The sequence below is a fragment of the Lutra lutra genome, chromosome 6 (assembly GCF_902655055.1).
Source record: "Lutra lutra chromosome 6, mLutLut1.2, whole genome shotgun sequence".
Lineage (NCBI taxonomy): Eukaryota > Metazoa > Chordata > Mammalia > Carnivora > Mustelidae > Lutra > Lutra lutra.
Genome location: NC_062283.1, coordinates 83,136,335 through 83,153,851, shown reverse-complemented (window position 1 = coordinate 83,153,851; position 17,517 = coordinate 83,136,335). Strand labels below are relative to the sequence as shown.

At 39.4% G+C, this 17,517-nt stretch overlaps 2 protein-coding genes across 3 annotated transcripts in view; both read right to left on the bottom strand.

The window, feature by feature from the left end:
* The window catches only part of LOC125102754 (A-kinase anchor protein 7 isoforms alpha and beta-like), a 39,648-nt gene extending 22,776 nt beyond the window's left edge, over window positions 1-16,872 (bottom strand). Inside the window, exons 1-2 of one of the 2 annotated variants that reach the window (XM_047734227.1) lie at window positions 16,473-16,872; window positions 13,776-13,844 (exon numbers count right to left, since the gene is read on the bottom strand). In XM_047734227.1, coding sequence (XP_047590183.1) covers window positions 13,776-13,844; window positions 16,473-16,767 — 364 coding nt within the window. In that variant the 5' untranslated portion in view covers window positions 16,768-16,872. The remainder of the gene's footprint in view (window positions 1-13,775; window positions 13,845-16,472) is intronic. The other variant, XM_047734228.1, reaches the window with a different exon arrangement.
* Window positions 1-17,517, bottom strand: part of AKAP7 (A-kinase anchoring protein 7) — a 143,206-nt gene that overhangs the window by 23,959 nt on the left and 101,730 nt on the right.

The window sequence follows — 17,517 nt, the reverse complement described above, 5'->3', positions numbered from 1 at the left end:
TGCTTCCTGTTAAGCTATAGGGTCAAAATACCAGGACTAGAATCCTAGCCCCTCCATTTACTAGCTCTGTACCCCTGAAATCTGCTTAACCCTTCTGAGGTTCACTTTCTTTATCTACGAACCAGGGATAACAGTAGTTCTATGCCATAGGGCTGTTGTGAAAATTAAGTAAGATAAAAATACAAAGCACTCAGTGCAGTATCCTCTTGTAGTAAGAATTCAATACAACTAGCTATTCTTACTGTTTTAAGTGAAAGCTTTCAACTTACAAGGTTACAAGGCTATTTGTTAATGATCCCCTTTCTATACATTTCTGTAAGCAAATATGATATGAGTAAGCTACTCACTTTATAGAGTATGTTCCTTAAAACAATGTTGGAGTGATTGCAAAGAAGAAATTTATGCATTGTTCTTTAGAGCTTGCACCTACGTTCTTCAACTGAATGACACTCCTTCTCAGGTACAAAGAAGAACTACTGCTAATTAGTCTTACATATGAACCCTTCAGCAGACATAGGAACAGATCGCAGCTGAGAGTCAAAATCCTTCACAGCCTCTGCCTCGCTCTTGTTTTCCTAGTAGGGCCCTTCTATCCCTTCAGCCACACGCTTTTTTCCATCATGGTCTGTTCATCATCCAATCTCAAGAAGATGTGAGATAATCAGTGGCAAAAAATATATCCAGTAAAAAGTACACTATAAGTAAAAAGTAAAAATCGACACCAAGATAAAACATAAGTTGTAACAGCAAGTAAAGAACAGAGGGAAGTGTAGATCACAGAAGTGCAGGTCATGAGAGCCATGAGTTGGATTCTGTGCTTCTCAATGTTTAGAATGAAGGGGGATGCATGGTGGTTCTCCTTGTCAAGAACTAAAGAGCACACCATGGTTCTTTCAGGCTCTGTGACTGACTGCACCACTGCTAACCACCCCCACAGGGTTCCAGGCCGCATCCATTTTATAATAATTGGCCCAAATCCTTTCTTCATTTATCATCCACCGTTTCTGATAAGAGCACCCACTTCACTTCTCCCCTTCAGTTAACTGCTCATCTCATATTCCACGTGACTCCAGTGGGGCTGCTGGTCTACCGGAGCAACACTGGTCCATACTGTGCCCTGCATAAATTTTTTGAAGTGCTTTCTCCTCAAAACACTTCATTTCTATCTCTTAAAAATTTTTTTTTCACAATATACAGCATTTACTGGTATATAAAAGTACTTAATTCCCTAATACATAAATTACAGTCTTTAATATGTATAGTACCCTTCAGGGTTGTGTAGTTTACAACCTGTAACTTTCTTCAGAAACCCATTCTGCTCAAAAGTGGACAGGTAAAAATGTTCCCAAGAGCAACTAGAAGTCATCCCCACCACAGAATGAAGTCTAGGAGGGTGAGAACACAGATGCTGCTGGAGGAGACAGAGGGCTGACCATGCCTGTCAGTCAGCCTCAAGGTCAACTCTACCCTTCTTGTTTGTGTATAAGCCAGTAAGTTCTCCCTTTTAATAAAAAAAAGAAAAAATTTGCCTTGAGGTCTGTGACTTCCTGGCATCTAACCTCTAACTGCTTGACTCTTTTGACTGCCCTTTTCTATTTCTGTTCTGACTGACTGATCCCAGATCCTTTTAAGGATTCCTCAGACTTTTCAGAACATTCCACAGACTGGCCTGGCCTCCTGGCACCTGAGCCTTTGGTTCCCTTTAATTTCTGAAGCCATGGAGAGCATCGCTTATCATTCCAAACACTAACCTCTGCCTGGTTGCAGGTGTAACCCCCCCATCTAATTCACTAGCTTGTCCCTCTATCATGTGTTCACAGTGAACATCATTAATTTGGAATGAGAGAACTAGAGACATCAAAATCATATGTCAATTATATCTCAATAAAACTGGAAAAAAAAAGAGACATTATCACCAAAAAAATCATACTGTAAGTAAGATTGGTAACACTGCAGAACACATACTTAAACTTTAAAAGATAAATTATTTTTAAAGAATTTCATAAGCTGTTTATGAATTAGTTTTAAAAAAATTTTTTCTAAGTTTACTAAATTGATCCAGGTGATGGATTTCCCTCGAAACATCTCAACAATTCGTTTGATTACTACTACCAATTTTTAAAATGTATTTTTTTAAATAGTCACATATCTGCATAATTTATAAATACTTGTGGTATATTATACATCATTATTTAATATGATTATTATTCTTGTCCCCAAAGAAATAAGGACCACAAATTGACAAACTGAATGCTTATCTTGGAACAACGAAAACAGAAGATAATGTTAAAACACAGGAAACCACTGTATGCCAGTTACTGAACGACTGCCTCTCAGCTCTGAACCCACCTTCCTTATTCAGCTTTAGGATACTGGACTCAGCAAACAGATTTCTCCTTTGCCAGCTACATATATGCATGCGATGCATAGTCTCCCAAAGGTTGTAGAGTCTACAACCTGTACCTTCCACAGCTTTTATACCTGGTTCTTCCAAGAAGGTCCAGAGGGACAATGGACAGCTGTACAAGGGGGAAAGGAACCTTCCCTTGGCTGTTTGCTCACTGTTCCCAGCTATGGCTTGTCCCCCTGCTGGCAGGCACTCCTTCCAGTTGGTTCCAGTTTTCATTTATTTCCTCTCTCCTGGAATCAGCCTCACTGCCTTCCCTCAGAGAGAAGAGCAAAGCAGGCCAGTGTCCCCTCCTTCAAGGCCAGCACCCTAGCTTCGCAGGGCCCAGCTGTGTGCTCAGAGGTACCTCCTGGGAGACAGCAGCCCCTCCTCCAAGGCCTGAGGCTCAGCTCCCTGGGGTCCTTCCCCCAAGTGAACCTAGCCTGAAAGTCACTACCTATGTTTTCCTTCAGTATTGCCTTTTACTCTTTATTCCTCCAAAATTTGTTTACTTAATCCCCTATGTTAAATTCTCTCTGTTAAAATAACCGGTGTATTTGCTGGACTGGATCCTAACTGACACAACTGTTTCTGTCTCTTCGCCCGACAGCGTGGTATTTACAGAGGACTAACACATGAACGATAAGAGCAAACAGTACCAAGTCTGGAGCAGCTGTAAGGCTGATTTTTTTTTTTTTTTTAAGAAAAACTGCGTATTTCATGAACTTGCTTCCCCATAAAACAATTTATTATGCCTTTGAATTTAATATTCAAATTTCATATAGTTTTATGGGTACATTTTTAGGTTCTATGAAACCTACAAACCTGTAAATCTAATTTTACATAGCAGACTAAGTAATGTAGAGTGTACAGTAAACAGTAGTGATACACAATAGCATCACAATGAAATGTTATCTTAAACTTCCCATACCCATATTAGAGAAAATTAACATAGCATCTAAATTTGGACAAAATTTATATAAATTTTATAAAATTTTTATAAAATAAATTTTATAAAAATTTTATAAAAATTTCATTTATAAAGACAATAGGCAATGCACCTTTGCTTGTTGTCTCTAGGATTTATTGATACCAACTGCTCAGAGTTACTACTGAATTCAATATTTAATGTTGTGTATAGGTAATACAAACACACACCTAGATAAGAACCCAAAGTTGCATATTACATTTCAACTTTAGTGTTTATTTATTTATTTGAGAGAGAGTAAGAGAGTATGGGGAGTGGGTAGGGAGGGGCAGAGAGAGAATCCCAAGCAGGATCCACGCTCAGCACAGAGCCAATGCAGGGACTGATCTCAAAAATCAGAGTTCGAGGCTTATCTGACCGAGCCACCCAGGTGCCCCTACATTTCTTTTAAGGCAAGTGTCCTGATCCTAAAGAAATAAGTTTAAAATAGTCATTTAATGGGTATTATAAAAAATAACAAAGAGGCATACATTTTTTTCACCAAAACTTTGATCCTCCATTTAAGGTGGCTTTAAATTAATAATTATTAATCCAAGGGCGCTGGATGGTGCAGCTGGTTAAACATCTGACACTTGATTTCAGCTCAGGTTGTGATCTCAGTGTTGGGAGATTGAGCCCCTGTGGGCCTCTGCGCTCAGCACAGTCTGCTTGAGATTCTCTCTCCCTGTCCCTCTGCCCCTTCTACTTGTGCTCTCTCTCTCTCAAATAAATAAATATATCTTTCAAAAAGGGATTTCTTAATGTAAAATCTGACTATGATAATTTCTCTGTGTTTTTGGACTCCATTTCAGTATTTTCATTATTTAAAACTAGAGTTACTGCTAAGTTGACCCTTGAGCAACACGTGTATGAACTGAGCAGATCTAGCTTATATGCAAATTTTTTCCATAAATATATATACTGTACTGTAAATATATTTTCCTTATGATTTTCTTAATAACATTTCCTTTTCTCTAGCTTATGTTATTATAAGAATACAGTATATAATGCATATAATGTACAAACTATGTGTTAATCAACTGTTTATATTATCAGTAAGGATTCTGGAAACAATAGGCTATTAGTAGTTAAGTTTTTTGGGAGTCAGAAACTATATACAGGGGCACCTGGGTGGCTCAGTGGGTTAAGCCTCTGCCTTCAGCTCAGGTCATGATCCCAGGGTTCTGGGATCGAGCCCCATATCAAGCTCTCTGTTCAGCGGGAAGCCTGCTTCTCTGCCTACTTGTGATCTCTCTGTCAAATAAATAAATAAAATCTCAAAAAAACCCCAACTACATACAGATCTTTGCACAAGAGGTCACAACTCCTAACCCCTGTGTTGTTTAAAGGTCAACTTATGAGCGCTAGAATCCTCCTACTGTTTATTTTTAAATTCCTCCTATGTTTATATATTTGCATATGTATTTGTGTAGAGATACACATCTACAAATACACATAGCTGTATCAGAAAAAAAACTAGAGTTATCCAAACATAATTAAAATACTAGTGGGTTTTATATATCTAAAATCGCCAAAAGAAAATGTGTGAGAACAAACACCCACTGTCCTAATTTTGCCCTGCTGGAACCATGATAATTCTTCTTTTCCTTCCATGTTAAAGAGTCCTCCAAATATTTCAAGACAACTAGTTCATCTGCCTTCTTTCCTCCTAGCTCAGCAGCCATAGTCCCTCAGCCTTCCTCTTAGGATGTGGTTTCCAGGCTCTTCACCAACCTGGCCTCCCTCCTCAGGACACACTCCCACGTGTCAGAATGCAACTGCTACAGATCCAGAGAGAAGGTCTTAGATGAACAGATGATCTGCTTGCCATTTTATTAGCTATCCTAAACATCAGTCAAAACTCTGAACAAGCTGAGCTTCACAGCTAACTTGAGCTGAATGTTTAAATTAAATTAAATGCTTGGAAAGTGTGAATTTTATTTCCGTTCTAACAGTCAGATATAAGACATCAAACTGAAACTTGCAGTAATTTACATGGCATATGTCAACACCAACATTCGAACCACAAGACAAAGGAGAGGTGGTGGGGAGGGGTTACAGGATCATGTAAAAAAATGGGTCACCCTTTTCCATTGGATCCCATCTTCATTACCAACTTCATTACCAACTGGGTGGCTCTGTCTCTTGTGGGAATGTGAAACCTTCTCTCCATCTACTCCAAGCATCCTGTTTTCACGGCACTTTCTCTCAGGCACTACAATTTCTCTGTATATATATATATATGTGTGTGTGTATATATATATATATATATATATATATATATATATATATATATCTTAGGCTTACAAATGTACTTGAATAAACTCACAAGTTTTGGGGGCAGTATGTAGAAACAAAATTATAAACTTCAAATATCTTTGACTCAGCCTTTAGGAAAATTATCATTCTTTATATCCCAGTTTCCACAGACTTTAAGCTAAAACTATGCTTGCTCTTTTTATTTTCATCGTACAGTTCAGTTTTTGTCTATGACTACTTCCTAAGAGCAGAGAACTTGACTATATAATGGAAAGGCTGGTTTTAATAATTCCAAATTCTCTTAACTTGTACTTCTGGCAGTATAAATGTTTGTCATAGGAAACTTTATTTTCTAAAATGTTTTTTGTAGGAATGGTGTTTGCCTGCGTCAAGCTGTAACCACTGCCTGTGACAGGGGTTTGAGGCAACCCCCACTCTCAGCGGCAATTAACTCGCTCTTCCTGGACTTGGAAGACACAGCCATGTAACTTCCCTGGTATGGAAGGGGTGTGACTTTGCTTGTTTGACCGAGAACAACAAGACTTTTTATCTTGGCTTTTTCCACTCAGGCCACAATAAACACTGGGATCCAACAAACCTCTTTTTAAAAAGTCATTAAAATTAAAAAGAAATCATCCAGCAAAGAAATAACACAGAGGACATGGGGAGATGGAGAGGAGAAGGGAGTTGGGGGAAATCGGAGGGGGAGATGAACCGTGAGAAACTGTGGACTCTGAGAAACAAACTGAGGGTTTTGGAGGGGTGGGGGGTGGGAGGTTGGGTGAGCCTGGTGGTGGGTATTATGGAGAGCACGTGTTGCATAGAGCACTGGGCTTGGTACATAAACAATGAATGAATATGTGGTACATAAACAACGAATTCTGGAACACTGAAGAGAAACTAAAAAAATAAATTAATTAAAAAAAAAAAAAGAAATCCTCCAACAACAGGGACCACGTATCATCATTGCACCTTCCCTAACACCTGGCTCAGAGCTTTCCAAATGTATGGTACTTAACAATATTAGTTGAAGTGGATGGAATTATTCTTCATAACAGCTCTTGCTTGAAGCTAAATTTCATTGCCATTAAAATACAACATGAAAGTTCAGAAGAAATCAGAGTTTTTACTTCTTCTTCTTCTTCTTTTTGAGTTTTACTTCTTCACCAGATTTGTAAATATTTTTCCTAGAATGGGTCTACTCTTATAGATACAGAGTGTCCTCTATAATAGTATCTGAAGCCTCTCGGTTGTAGGTTACAGAAATTTAACTCAAGCAAGTTTAAGCAAAGAAAGAGGAGGATGTAATGCTTCATGCTTTAATGAAGAAGACCTTCATCATAGCAGAACTCAGAGGCTCAAATATTATCACGAGGACTGGCTCTTTCTCTCTCTTTCTCTGGCCTCCTTTCTTCTGTGCTGGTTTCATTCTCAGGAAGACTCCCACTGACTCCCTACCATTTGGCAATCTTATGTTTACATCTTTTTCACTCACAACCCAAAAGGAAGACAGACCTTCTATCAAGTCTTAGGGAAGACTTCCAGTAGACTCTGCTTGGACCACACATCTTTCCTAAAACAGAGATTTAGGCATCCTGATGGACAGACCCCAACGAGAAGGCAAGGGAGTGTTCCAAGGGAAAAAATGCCATACCGATAAGTCTACTCAACAATTCAAGGCCTGAAATTATAAGTCCTTTTTTTCTCCTTCTGGGCATGACAGAAATAAAACCATGGTTCTGCCAAGCTGACTTCTAAAATGACTATAATTATACAGTATACTCTCATTTGTTACAGAGAAATGATATTTACTGGGTCTATTACATGCCAACCACAGTGTCAGACATTTTTATATATGTTAGCTTATTTAATTCTCATAATATGTAGATATTTAAGATGAAGGTACAGAGGCTGAGAGAGGTTACATAGCAGATTTTAGAACCAAAGATGTAAGCTGAGTATATCTGCCCTCAAAATCCCTTTGTTTTCAGCACTGAGAGTTTTAGGGCTCTTTTGAGTTTCTTTACTGTGAGTATCAGAAATTTGCGGATGAAAGCTGAAAGACCTACATATTAGGCAAGGCCAACTTAATTAAAAGGAAGGCAATTATCTATAGAAAGTGATTTATCAGATGCCCTGAAAGAGTTTTACTAGTTGCCTGAAATTTCTCTGCTAGAGATTATTTTGGACTTAGTCATTACTGCTGCTTAATTTATTTTATTATTTTACTACAAATACTTCCCAAGAGCACTTGGGATAATGAGCCTTGCTCAAATGCAAATACCCCAGGAAGGGGTAATACAGGAAGCATTCTTCCATTAGCCAAAACCTTTATGTACATCAGATTCTCCACTCCTTTTTCCCCTGGCCCTCACCTAGGAAAGAAGACATAGGGACAGGCCACATCACACTGCTCGACAGGACATCTGGGTAGAGCTCACAGCAGTCAGTGATGCACCAGGGGCTGGGAAAAATTCTACAACCTCTGTACTCCCAATGAAAATTACTTAGCATTTGATCAGACAATTGAGGAAAACTGTAAAAAGGTCTGATAACAGTAACAAAAAGTAATACAGTTACTAGATAGCCTATGAATTAGCAAAGGGAATCAGGGAGTGAAGACAGGAATGGTAACTATGAGAATTTGCACTAATTTTCCTCCACTTAATTTTAGAAACATAAACCTCTTGGGTAGACATTATTTAGTAAAGGAAAAATCTAATCTTTAGTGACTGTGGTTAAATGCTTTCTATCACACACCATTACTGGTGCCGCCACAGTATTACCCACAGGAATCTTACACAAAATGGAGTCTCTGGTTACACAGAGCACAGCTGGCTTCACTGTGCTTTCCTGCTTCAGAAAGGGGGCAGTGGGGCCCCAGCCTACTGCCAGCTCTTGGTCCCCCAGCACCTCTGGACAAACACATCTGAGAACTCCTCCAAACTTCTGGCTTGCAGCCACTTCCCCCTCTTAACTGGGGCAGTCAGGAAGCATTTATTTTTTAACTGTTTCTCTTCATAAGCAGTTTTCTGAATGATCCTACCTGGCGTAGTACCTGATACACAGGAAGCATTCAGTAAGTTAAAAAGAAGGGGGGGAGAGGAGAAGGAGGGAGGAAGAGCAGGAAGAAGAAAGAGCTGCATTCTATCATATTTCTTTCTTTGAGTCTTAGTTTGAAGGGACAAATGGGGAGAAGCTCGATAAACTTTCAAGATCATGGTAATTCAAGCCCTGCTTCTTAAAAATGAGGAAGCAAGGCCCACAGAGGCTGGTAATTTCCCCAGTGTCAGACTGTTAAGAGCAGAGTTGAGTTTCTCGCCCACTTCTCCTTATGCCCAGTCCTGTGCTCTTTCTATAGTAAAAACTTCGTGCCAAGAGACGGGCCATATGTTTTCAACAGGCAGCAGCAGAATGGGAGTTCCACTGTGTCCCTGTGTCCAAAAGCATTTCTACAGGCCAGGAAGGAGGGTGAACATTGTTGTCCGCTGGTGGCAGTTTCCCTATCACACATTTCCTGGGACACCTGCTGGAGCATCTCTCCAGCAGTTCCAGGAGTTCTCAAGTGAGAACATATTAAAATCCTTCTCTCGTACATTTAGTAACCAAAGTTCTTTACAGGTTACAGTATTAACCAGAATCGTTCCAAGTTCTGTCCTCTGACAGACTGATGTCAGACTGACTCCCGTTCTCGCATACTTGTAACAGAAAATGTGTCTCATTCTCTTCACTAACAAACATTTAGAACACGCCTCGTTTTGGTAACACACTATGTTAGCCTCTGAAGCTATGAAGAGAGGTCTAGAACATGGGTCCTGCATGTGCAGCACTTGAAATCTGTGAGGAGATAGAAAGCACGTATGAAAGAGAACCTCAAAGTCGGTGTATCTAAGTACAAATGAGAGGAGCAAAAGATAAGGTTACAGGATTTCTAGGAAGACTTCCAGAGGATTAGAAAATCTAAATACAGACTTCCTTGAGTGTAACTGAACAATATCCACCATGGTAATTAAGGTTCAAAAATATAAGTAGTCACCAGACATGAAATTAACACTGTTTATCTCAATTCATATATTAATGTTGTAGCACCAAATTCCAAATCATCAGAAAGAAACCATCTTGAGATTGGCTCATATTTATGAAACAAATACTATCCTGGTAATTCATGTCAAACAAAAAGACTATATTGAGAAATATTTCATATATAAAAGTAAAATATGTACGTATTATTAAAACACACACTTATAACCTTCCAACAAACAAAGTCCAGGGCTGGATGGCTTTACTGGTGAACTCTACTAGACATTCCAAGAAGATTTAATACCTATCCTTCTCAAAGTCTTCCAAAAAATCGAGGAGCAGGGAATGCTTACAAACTCATTTTATGAGGTCAGCATTACCCTGAGGCTAAAACCAGACAAGGACACCATAAAAACGGAAAATTATAGGCCAATATCCCTGATGAACATAGATGCAAAAATCTACAACAGAGTATTAGCAAACGGAATTCAACAATCCATTAAAAGGATCATATATCAACATTAAGTGAGATTTATTGCAGGGATGCAAGGATGGTTCAACATCAAATAATGTGACATTAATGAAACGAAAGGTAAAAAACCATAAGTGACTCTTAATCTCACAAAACAAACTGAGGATTGCTGGGAGGTGGGTAGGGAGAGGGTGGTGGGGTTATGGACATTGGGGAGGGTATGTGATATGATGAGTGCTGTGAAGTGTGTAAACCTGGCGAGTCACAGACCTGTACCCCTGGGGATAAAAATATATGTTTATAAAAATTTTTTTTAAAAAATCATGTGATCATCTCCATAGATGCAGAAAAAGCATTTGGCAAAATTCAACATCCATTCATGATAAAAACTCAAGAAACTGGGTATAAAGGAAATATACTTCAACATAATAAAGACGATATATGACAAACTCACAAGACTAGGGTGCCAACTCTCCCCAATTTTTTTCAACACAGTTTTGGAAGTCCTAGCCACAGCACTCAGACAAGACATAAAGAAGAAATAAATGGTATCCAATTTGCTAAGAAAGGACTGAAACTGTCACTGTTTAACAGATGACACAACATTATATAGGGAAAAAACAAAAATAGATACCCAAAACTGTTAAAACTAATAAATGAATTCAATAAAGTTACAGTATACACAATTAAAATACAACAATCTGTTGCATTTCTATACACTGGTAATGAACTATTAGAAAGAGAAATCAAGAGAAAAAATCTCATTTATAATTCGATCCAAAAAAAAAAAACCTAAAATAAACTGAACTAAGAAGGTGAAAGACCTGTATGTACAGTGAAAACTGTAAGATGTTGATGAAAAAAAAAAAACCAAACTGAAAGTGATACAAACAAATGTAAAGATATTCCACAGTCGTGGACTGAAAGAATTATTATTGTTAAAATGTCCACACTATCCAAAGAAATTTATGGATTCAATGCAATCCTTATCAAAATTCCAAGGGCATTTTTCACAAACTAGAACAAATCATCTAATTCTAATAAGTATATGGAACCACAAAAGACCCCAAATAGCCAAAGCAATCTTGGGAAAAAAGAACAAAGTTAGAGGTATCACACTTCCTGATTTCAAACTAGACTACAAAGCTATGGTAATAAAAACCATATGATATTGCCATGAAAGCAGATACACAGATTAACAGAACAGAACAGAGTGGAAATAAACCCATGCATATGTGGCCAATTAATTTATGACAAAGGAGGCATGAACATATAATAAAGAAAGAACAGTATCATCAATAAATGGTGTTGAGAAACTGGACAGTGACATGCAAAGGAAAAAAAGTGAACCACTATCTTGCACCGTATACAAAAATTACCTCAAAATGAATTAGACTCGAATGTGAGACCTAAAGCCATAAAACTCCTAGAAGAAACCATAAGTGGTAAGCTCCTTGACAATTACATTAGTGATGTGGTTTTGGGTTTGACTCTAAAGGCCAGGACAACAAAAACAAAAATAAACAAATGGGACTATATCAAACTTAAAAAGCCTTTAAAAAAAAAAAGAAAAGAAAAGAAAACAAGCTTCTGCACAGTCAACAAAATTAAAAGGCAATCTACTGAATGGGTGAAGATATTTGCCAATTACATATACCATAGGGGTTAATATCCAAAATATATAAAGAACTCATACAATTCAATAATAACAACAAAATCTTTTTTAAAAATGGGCAAAGGATCTGAATAGACATTCTTCCAAAGAAGGCACACAGATGGCCAATAAGCATTTGAAAGATGTTCAACCTCACTAATCATCAGGGGGAAGCAAATCAAAACCACAATGAGATATCACTTCATACTTGCCAAACTGGCTATTACCAAAAAGACAAGAAATAACAAGTTTTGGTGAGGGTGTGGAGATAAAGGAACCCTTATGCACTGTTGGTGGGAATGCAAGTTGGTGTAGCCACCATGGAAAACAGTATGAAGTTTCCTCAGAAAATTAAAAATAGAATTATCGTATGATCCAGCAATTCCACTTCTGAGTATCTAACAAAATACACAAAAACATAAATTTAATAAAACACACTCATGTTTATGTTCACTGAAGCATTATTTATAATAGCCAAGCTTTAAAAACAACCTGAGTATCTGTTGATGATGAATAAAGAAAATGTGGAACACACACACACACACAGACACACACACGGAACACTACTTAGCCACAAGAAAGAACGAAATAGTACCATTTGCAACACCATGGACAGCCCTTGAGGGTATTACGCCATGTGAAATAAACCACACAGAGAAAGATAAATACTGCTGATTTCCCTTACATGTGGAAGCTAAAACCAACCAACAAAACAAAACCCAGACTCAACAGATACAGAGAACAGACTGACTGGTGGTTGCCAGAGAGGAGGGGATGGGGAAAGAAAATGGGTAAAGGGTACCAATAGGTACCAAACTCCACCAATAAAATAAACAGCATGGGGAATCCATTCAATAATACTGTGTTAACTTTGTCTGATGACAAATGGTAACTAGACTTATGGTAGTTATGATCCCAAAGTACACACATGTCAAATCCCTATGCTGTACACACAAAATTAACATGCTATTGTATGTCAATTATACTTCAATAAAAAGACACATACTTGTAAAATTAAAATCTGGGTCTTACAGAAATACACACTATTTTATTTTCAGCATCACCAAATATCAGGGCTAGAAAGTAACCAAGTTACCAGTGTATACATTCATTAGCTGTTCGTTCACCCTTACACACCCCTAGTTATGGTTTCTCATCCTATGCTTGAAAACCTCCGGTGACAGTACCCTGACTAGCTGACGAGGCAGTGTGGTTCATCTTTGGACATTTCTCTATTTCATTCTACATAAAAGCAATGTACTTCCAAATGGGAAAATTTGCAAAAGGGGAAGAGCCAGTGGAATGTTTTCTAATTTGTTACAGAGGTCTCTGCCTTTCGTTATTAAGTTTTCTTTTGAGGTCTACTTCATGAGACTGATGAAGTACAATGGTCAGTAAGCCTGTGCAGTAACATTCCTGTTCCTGGACATTCCCTCCAGAAAGCTCACTATGAGATATTAGATAATCCAAAGAAAACAAATGCTATGTAAGAATCCACCAAGAAATACCAGATTGAGAGTATCTACAATATCTATTAATCCCACAATATCTATGGTAATGTTTCATGTTAAGTATGTTCCTGTGTAGCAATAGAGTTTTAACTTGTAATAAATGCACTTATTAATCTTGCAAGAAACATGCATTTATTATCAGTATGTTCTACTTATTGTGGCCCCAAAGCATACAGCTCAAGAAAATGCTTACTGCTGGGATTTAAACAAAAAGGTTGTAGTTGCTTTGTGTGGTATTAACTGAGAAGCCATGATGGGTTCTACTGTATTTGACAATTCACCCCATTAACAAGATTTCTGGCTATGCATGCAGTTAACTTTTCACACAAACGTAGGGCCCTTGCACAACTAGTTGATTAAACAATCATCTTGTTTGCGATCAATAGATTAAAATAGTAACACTAACAAATGAATGAAATGGGAATACTTTCCATCTACCACCACCACCAAGGCTCAAAGCAGGATACAGCAGCAGTGGGAGGGGACAAGGAGTCACTAAATCTTACCACTTGGCCAGCTGGGTATATCCTGTCTGTATCTCTGCAGGACGGTAGAGGACGGGCTTTCCAACTCACCTGTGTTTTGAGAATGACATCCACAAATTTAAACTCTCACCCAAACCTCATGTAGTCCTCCCTAATTTGAGCCGCTCTGAGGAGGTATATCCCCGAGCCATCATCCCTTACAGTAGGATTGAAGGGTGCAGGCCCTTGCATTTTTGGACTCTGCCTCTAGTCGGTCCCCACTGAGCATGTGGCTCAGAGCAGGCTAACTAGGCTGTTAGGTGGGGTGCAACAATGAACAAGGCCCGGGGGTTACTGTGCAACCCAGCAGCAGCATCAGAAGAATGCTGGGCCCTCCCAAGCATCTCCTGTGGATTTACCAACACAACTTATGGACTGGCTATCTATAGCCAGTGCTAATTTACACGTTTCTTGAGGCATGGCCAATGAATTCTCTGCCACTTTTTTCTCAAGTCCCCTTTGTAAGTGCTGTTAGATATGTATTACCAGCAGTGTTACAGCGCCTGGCAGAGACGCCCTTCTTTAGACCCTCCGGTAGCAGAGAAATTAAACACAGCATTCAGAAAACGGCTGATGGGATGTGTGATGGAGTGTGGAGCAGATCGTGAGGAGAAAAACAGGGAAGCAACGTCAAAATCAAAGACAACTGCAAGAATGGTGAGGGGACAGGGGAAGGTCTGCAGCCAGTGGGGGTGGAGGAGAAGAAAGGGGGACGAATGCATGGAAATCAACCTTCATTTGCACTTCTGAACTAGAACTTCACTTCAGACACAGCCTAATGCTTTCAATTCTTTTTAAATTTTTGGAACTTGAGGAAATAACCCCAAAAGGCAGTCTATATGACTCCCTATCAACTAATATGAAGAAGCACTGTGCACAAAACACAAGAATTTGCACCCCACAATCCCAGATAAAGAAAAACAGAAAAGAGCAAATTTCTTAATGAGGTGAACCCTGACTTCTGTCAGCACCAAGAAGACTGCTGACACACGAGGAAGGAGGGAAGCAGAAGAGAAGGAAAGCCAGGGTTCCAGGGGAAAACAGGGAGCAGTGGAACGGAAAGTGGTGAAGGGTCAAGAGGGAGAAGGGGAGAATTACTATGCCTACTTCTGTCCATCCAGCTAGAGATGTTGTCCAAGCAATGACTCAATCAACCAAAACCCTTGGCAATTATAAATCAATCATCCTGACAAACACCCGAAAAGTTTCAGGCTGCGAAAGTAATGCCGATGCTCATTGTTAAAAAAATAAATAAATTAGGGACGCCTGGGTGGCTCAGTTGGCTAAGCAGCTGCCTTCGGCTCAGGTCATGATCCCAGCGTCCTGGGATCGAGTCCCACATCGGGCTCCTTGCTTGGCTGGGAGCCTGCTTCTCCCTCTGCCTCTGCCTGCCATTCTGTCTGCCTGTGCTCGCTCGCTCTCCTCTCTCTCTGACAAATAAATAAAATCTTTAAAAATAAATAAATAAATTAAATAAAATAAAAACGAACAATCCTGCTATAAACTCACCTCAGGCTTTGAGCTCAGAGTCATCTGAGTTGTACACTATCATTTTCACAAGTAAAACTGAGAGCACAGTTATTGGCTCTTGTTACTAATCAAATGCTCCAAAGTCTCCCAACATTTATTCCCAAGCACTCCCCGAAGATTTCTTATAAAAACTGTCTTATTTCCCAAGGGAACAGGTATAGGATGTGTGTCAGTTTTTTTAAAACCTGCCCCTGGCCAGTTTCCTGAAGCACCAGCAGCAGAAAATATAAGCCAGATGTGGACTCTTCGGTATCTGAAGCAGATATCATGAGATTCCAGAGACCGATTAAAATTTATTTAAAGAAAGCCCTGATGTGACAGAAATATGACTGCAAATTTAGTAAGTATGACTACAAACATTTTATGAAAAAGCACGAAAAAGTCAGTATTGGGGGGCAACTAGTGTAAGGCCAGTTCTATTCAGCACACAAATTAAAATGCTAGTCCCATCTTTAACAAAGCCAAAATGTAAGTAAATACACAGAATCCAGGGAGGAAAAGAATTTCATGCAAATGTCATCAGTTTGAGTTCTGTTTTCCCAACCATAAGCAGATGTTGAATCTGCCTGGCATCGGCTGAAAAATATGCATGAGGTTTTCGCTGGGAAGCAGGGCAGCATCCCCTGTGTGGAGAGCTGTCTTACAGGTACACCTGAGTCCCCTCCATGGAGAACAAAGCAGAGGACACGTGAAAATATCTGCAAATGTGTAATATACGTCATTTCAGAGCCGGCTTGACTTCTCTGTGTGTTATTTTCAAGCCCTGCTCTGAAAATATCCCAATTTCAGAGAAGAAAGATGAAGCCTGGCTCATACCACATAGCAAATTGCATGCAGTGATTTAAAGAAAGTCAAAACTAAACTCTGACTCTAGATAGTGGGATAAGAAGAAGCTATAGGATTAGCAATAGACGAAAATCATAAATAAGTTTTCAGGATTTTGTATTTTTAACATAGCTTATTTATTGAGTCGCTGTACTTTCCCCAGTTAATTATTAACCACATACCTACCAATCCTTTTAAGAAATGCACAGGAAAAATCACAGCTCATTCTTCTGTTATCGTTCCTGTAAGGAAAAAACCCCCAAAACTAGCCCTGGAAGACAACCACACAAGCACTTAGGACCTGCACGGTACAATCACACTTACTGATTTTTTCCTCATCTCTTGAGAAAGGAAAGCAGCAAAGCTGGCCCATGGCACTGGTGCTGTCTTTCCTTCCTGGTGCTCTTCTCCCGGGGCACCCCAAATAGAAACTGCAGTTTACACCGCGGTCTGTGAGCACACCCTGCCTATTCCACTCAGAGCACGAAGAGCCAATGCACAGCCAGCAGAGAGAAAGAAGAAGGGAACTCAGCGGCGCTGAGCAGAAAGGCTCCACCTCCCAGCCCTCCAGCCAGAGGCAACTGCACTGGGACCAGCGTGCAGGGAGAGAAGTAGCCATATGCTCGCCCAATTCTCACACAGCTGAGAGCTTCCGGCCTCCACTCCCTGCCACGGGCACAGCCTAGGGAACTGTGTGTGTCTTGAAGAAAGATAATCAGGCACAAACCACAAGGAGTGGTCCTCGCTCCTGCAGACAAATATAATAATTCAGAGAAATTCAGAGGGAAAAAAAATCCCTACATTTTCTGCCTGCTACTTAAAGAGGAAGAGCTTTCTTTTACCCCAGGAGATTTGGGGTTCTTTGTTTTAAGAATAAGGAAGCTGATGTGGCAGAACACTGAAAAAGCAGCTTGAATGAAGTACCACTGACGATCCACGAGCCGCACCAACTGTAGGAATGACAGGGAAAGTGGGGGACAGTCCTGCTGTCAGCACTTTACAGTGTAGCTTTTAAAGTTAAATGTCTGCTTTCTGAAACACTCCTGTGTTCTTCTAGTAAATCAATACTACGAATTTTGAAATCAGAGCATCAAGTATGTCATTAGTCCAGAAAATTCCCCAAATCTAGAAGCACCACTGAGAAAAAGAGCAGAGATAAAAGCACCTTTCAGAATGAATCCAAGGGGTGGGTAAGCAAATTCAGGGACAGCACAAGGACTAATTTTAAAACACAATATTTGAACTTCATGACAGGAGATAAGTGACTTCAAGTAACAGCTCCAAATCTGTTCCCTTAGAGAACAGCCTTACTTTATGACAGCACAGGAATGAAAGACAAACACCATCCAAATTCCTGCTGTACTCCTCT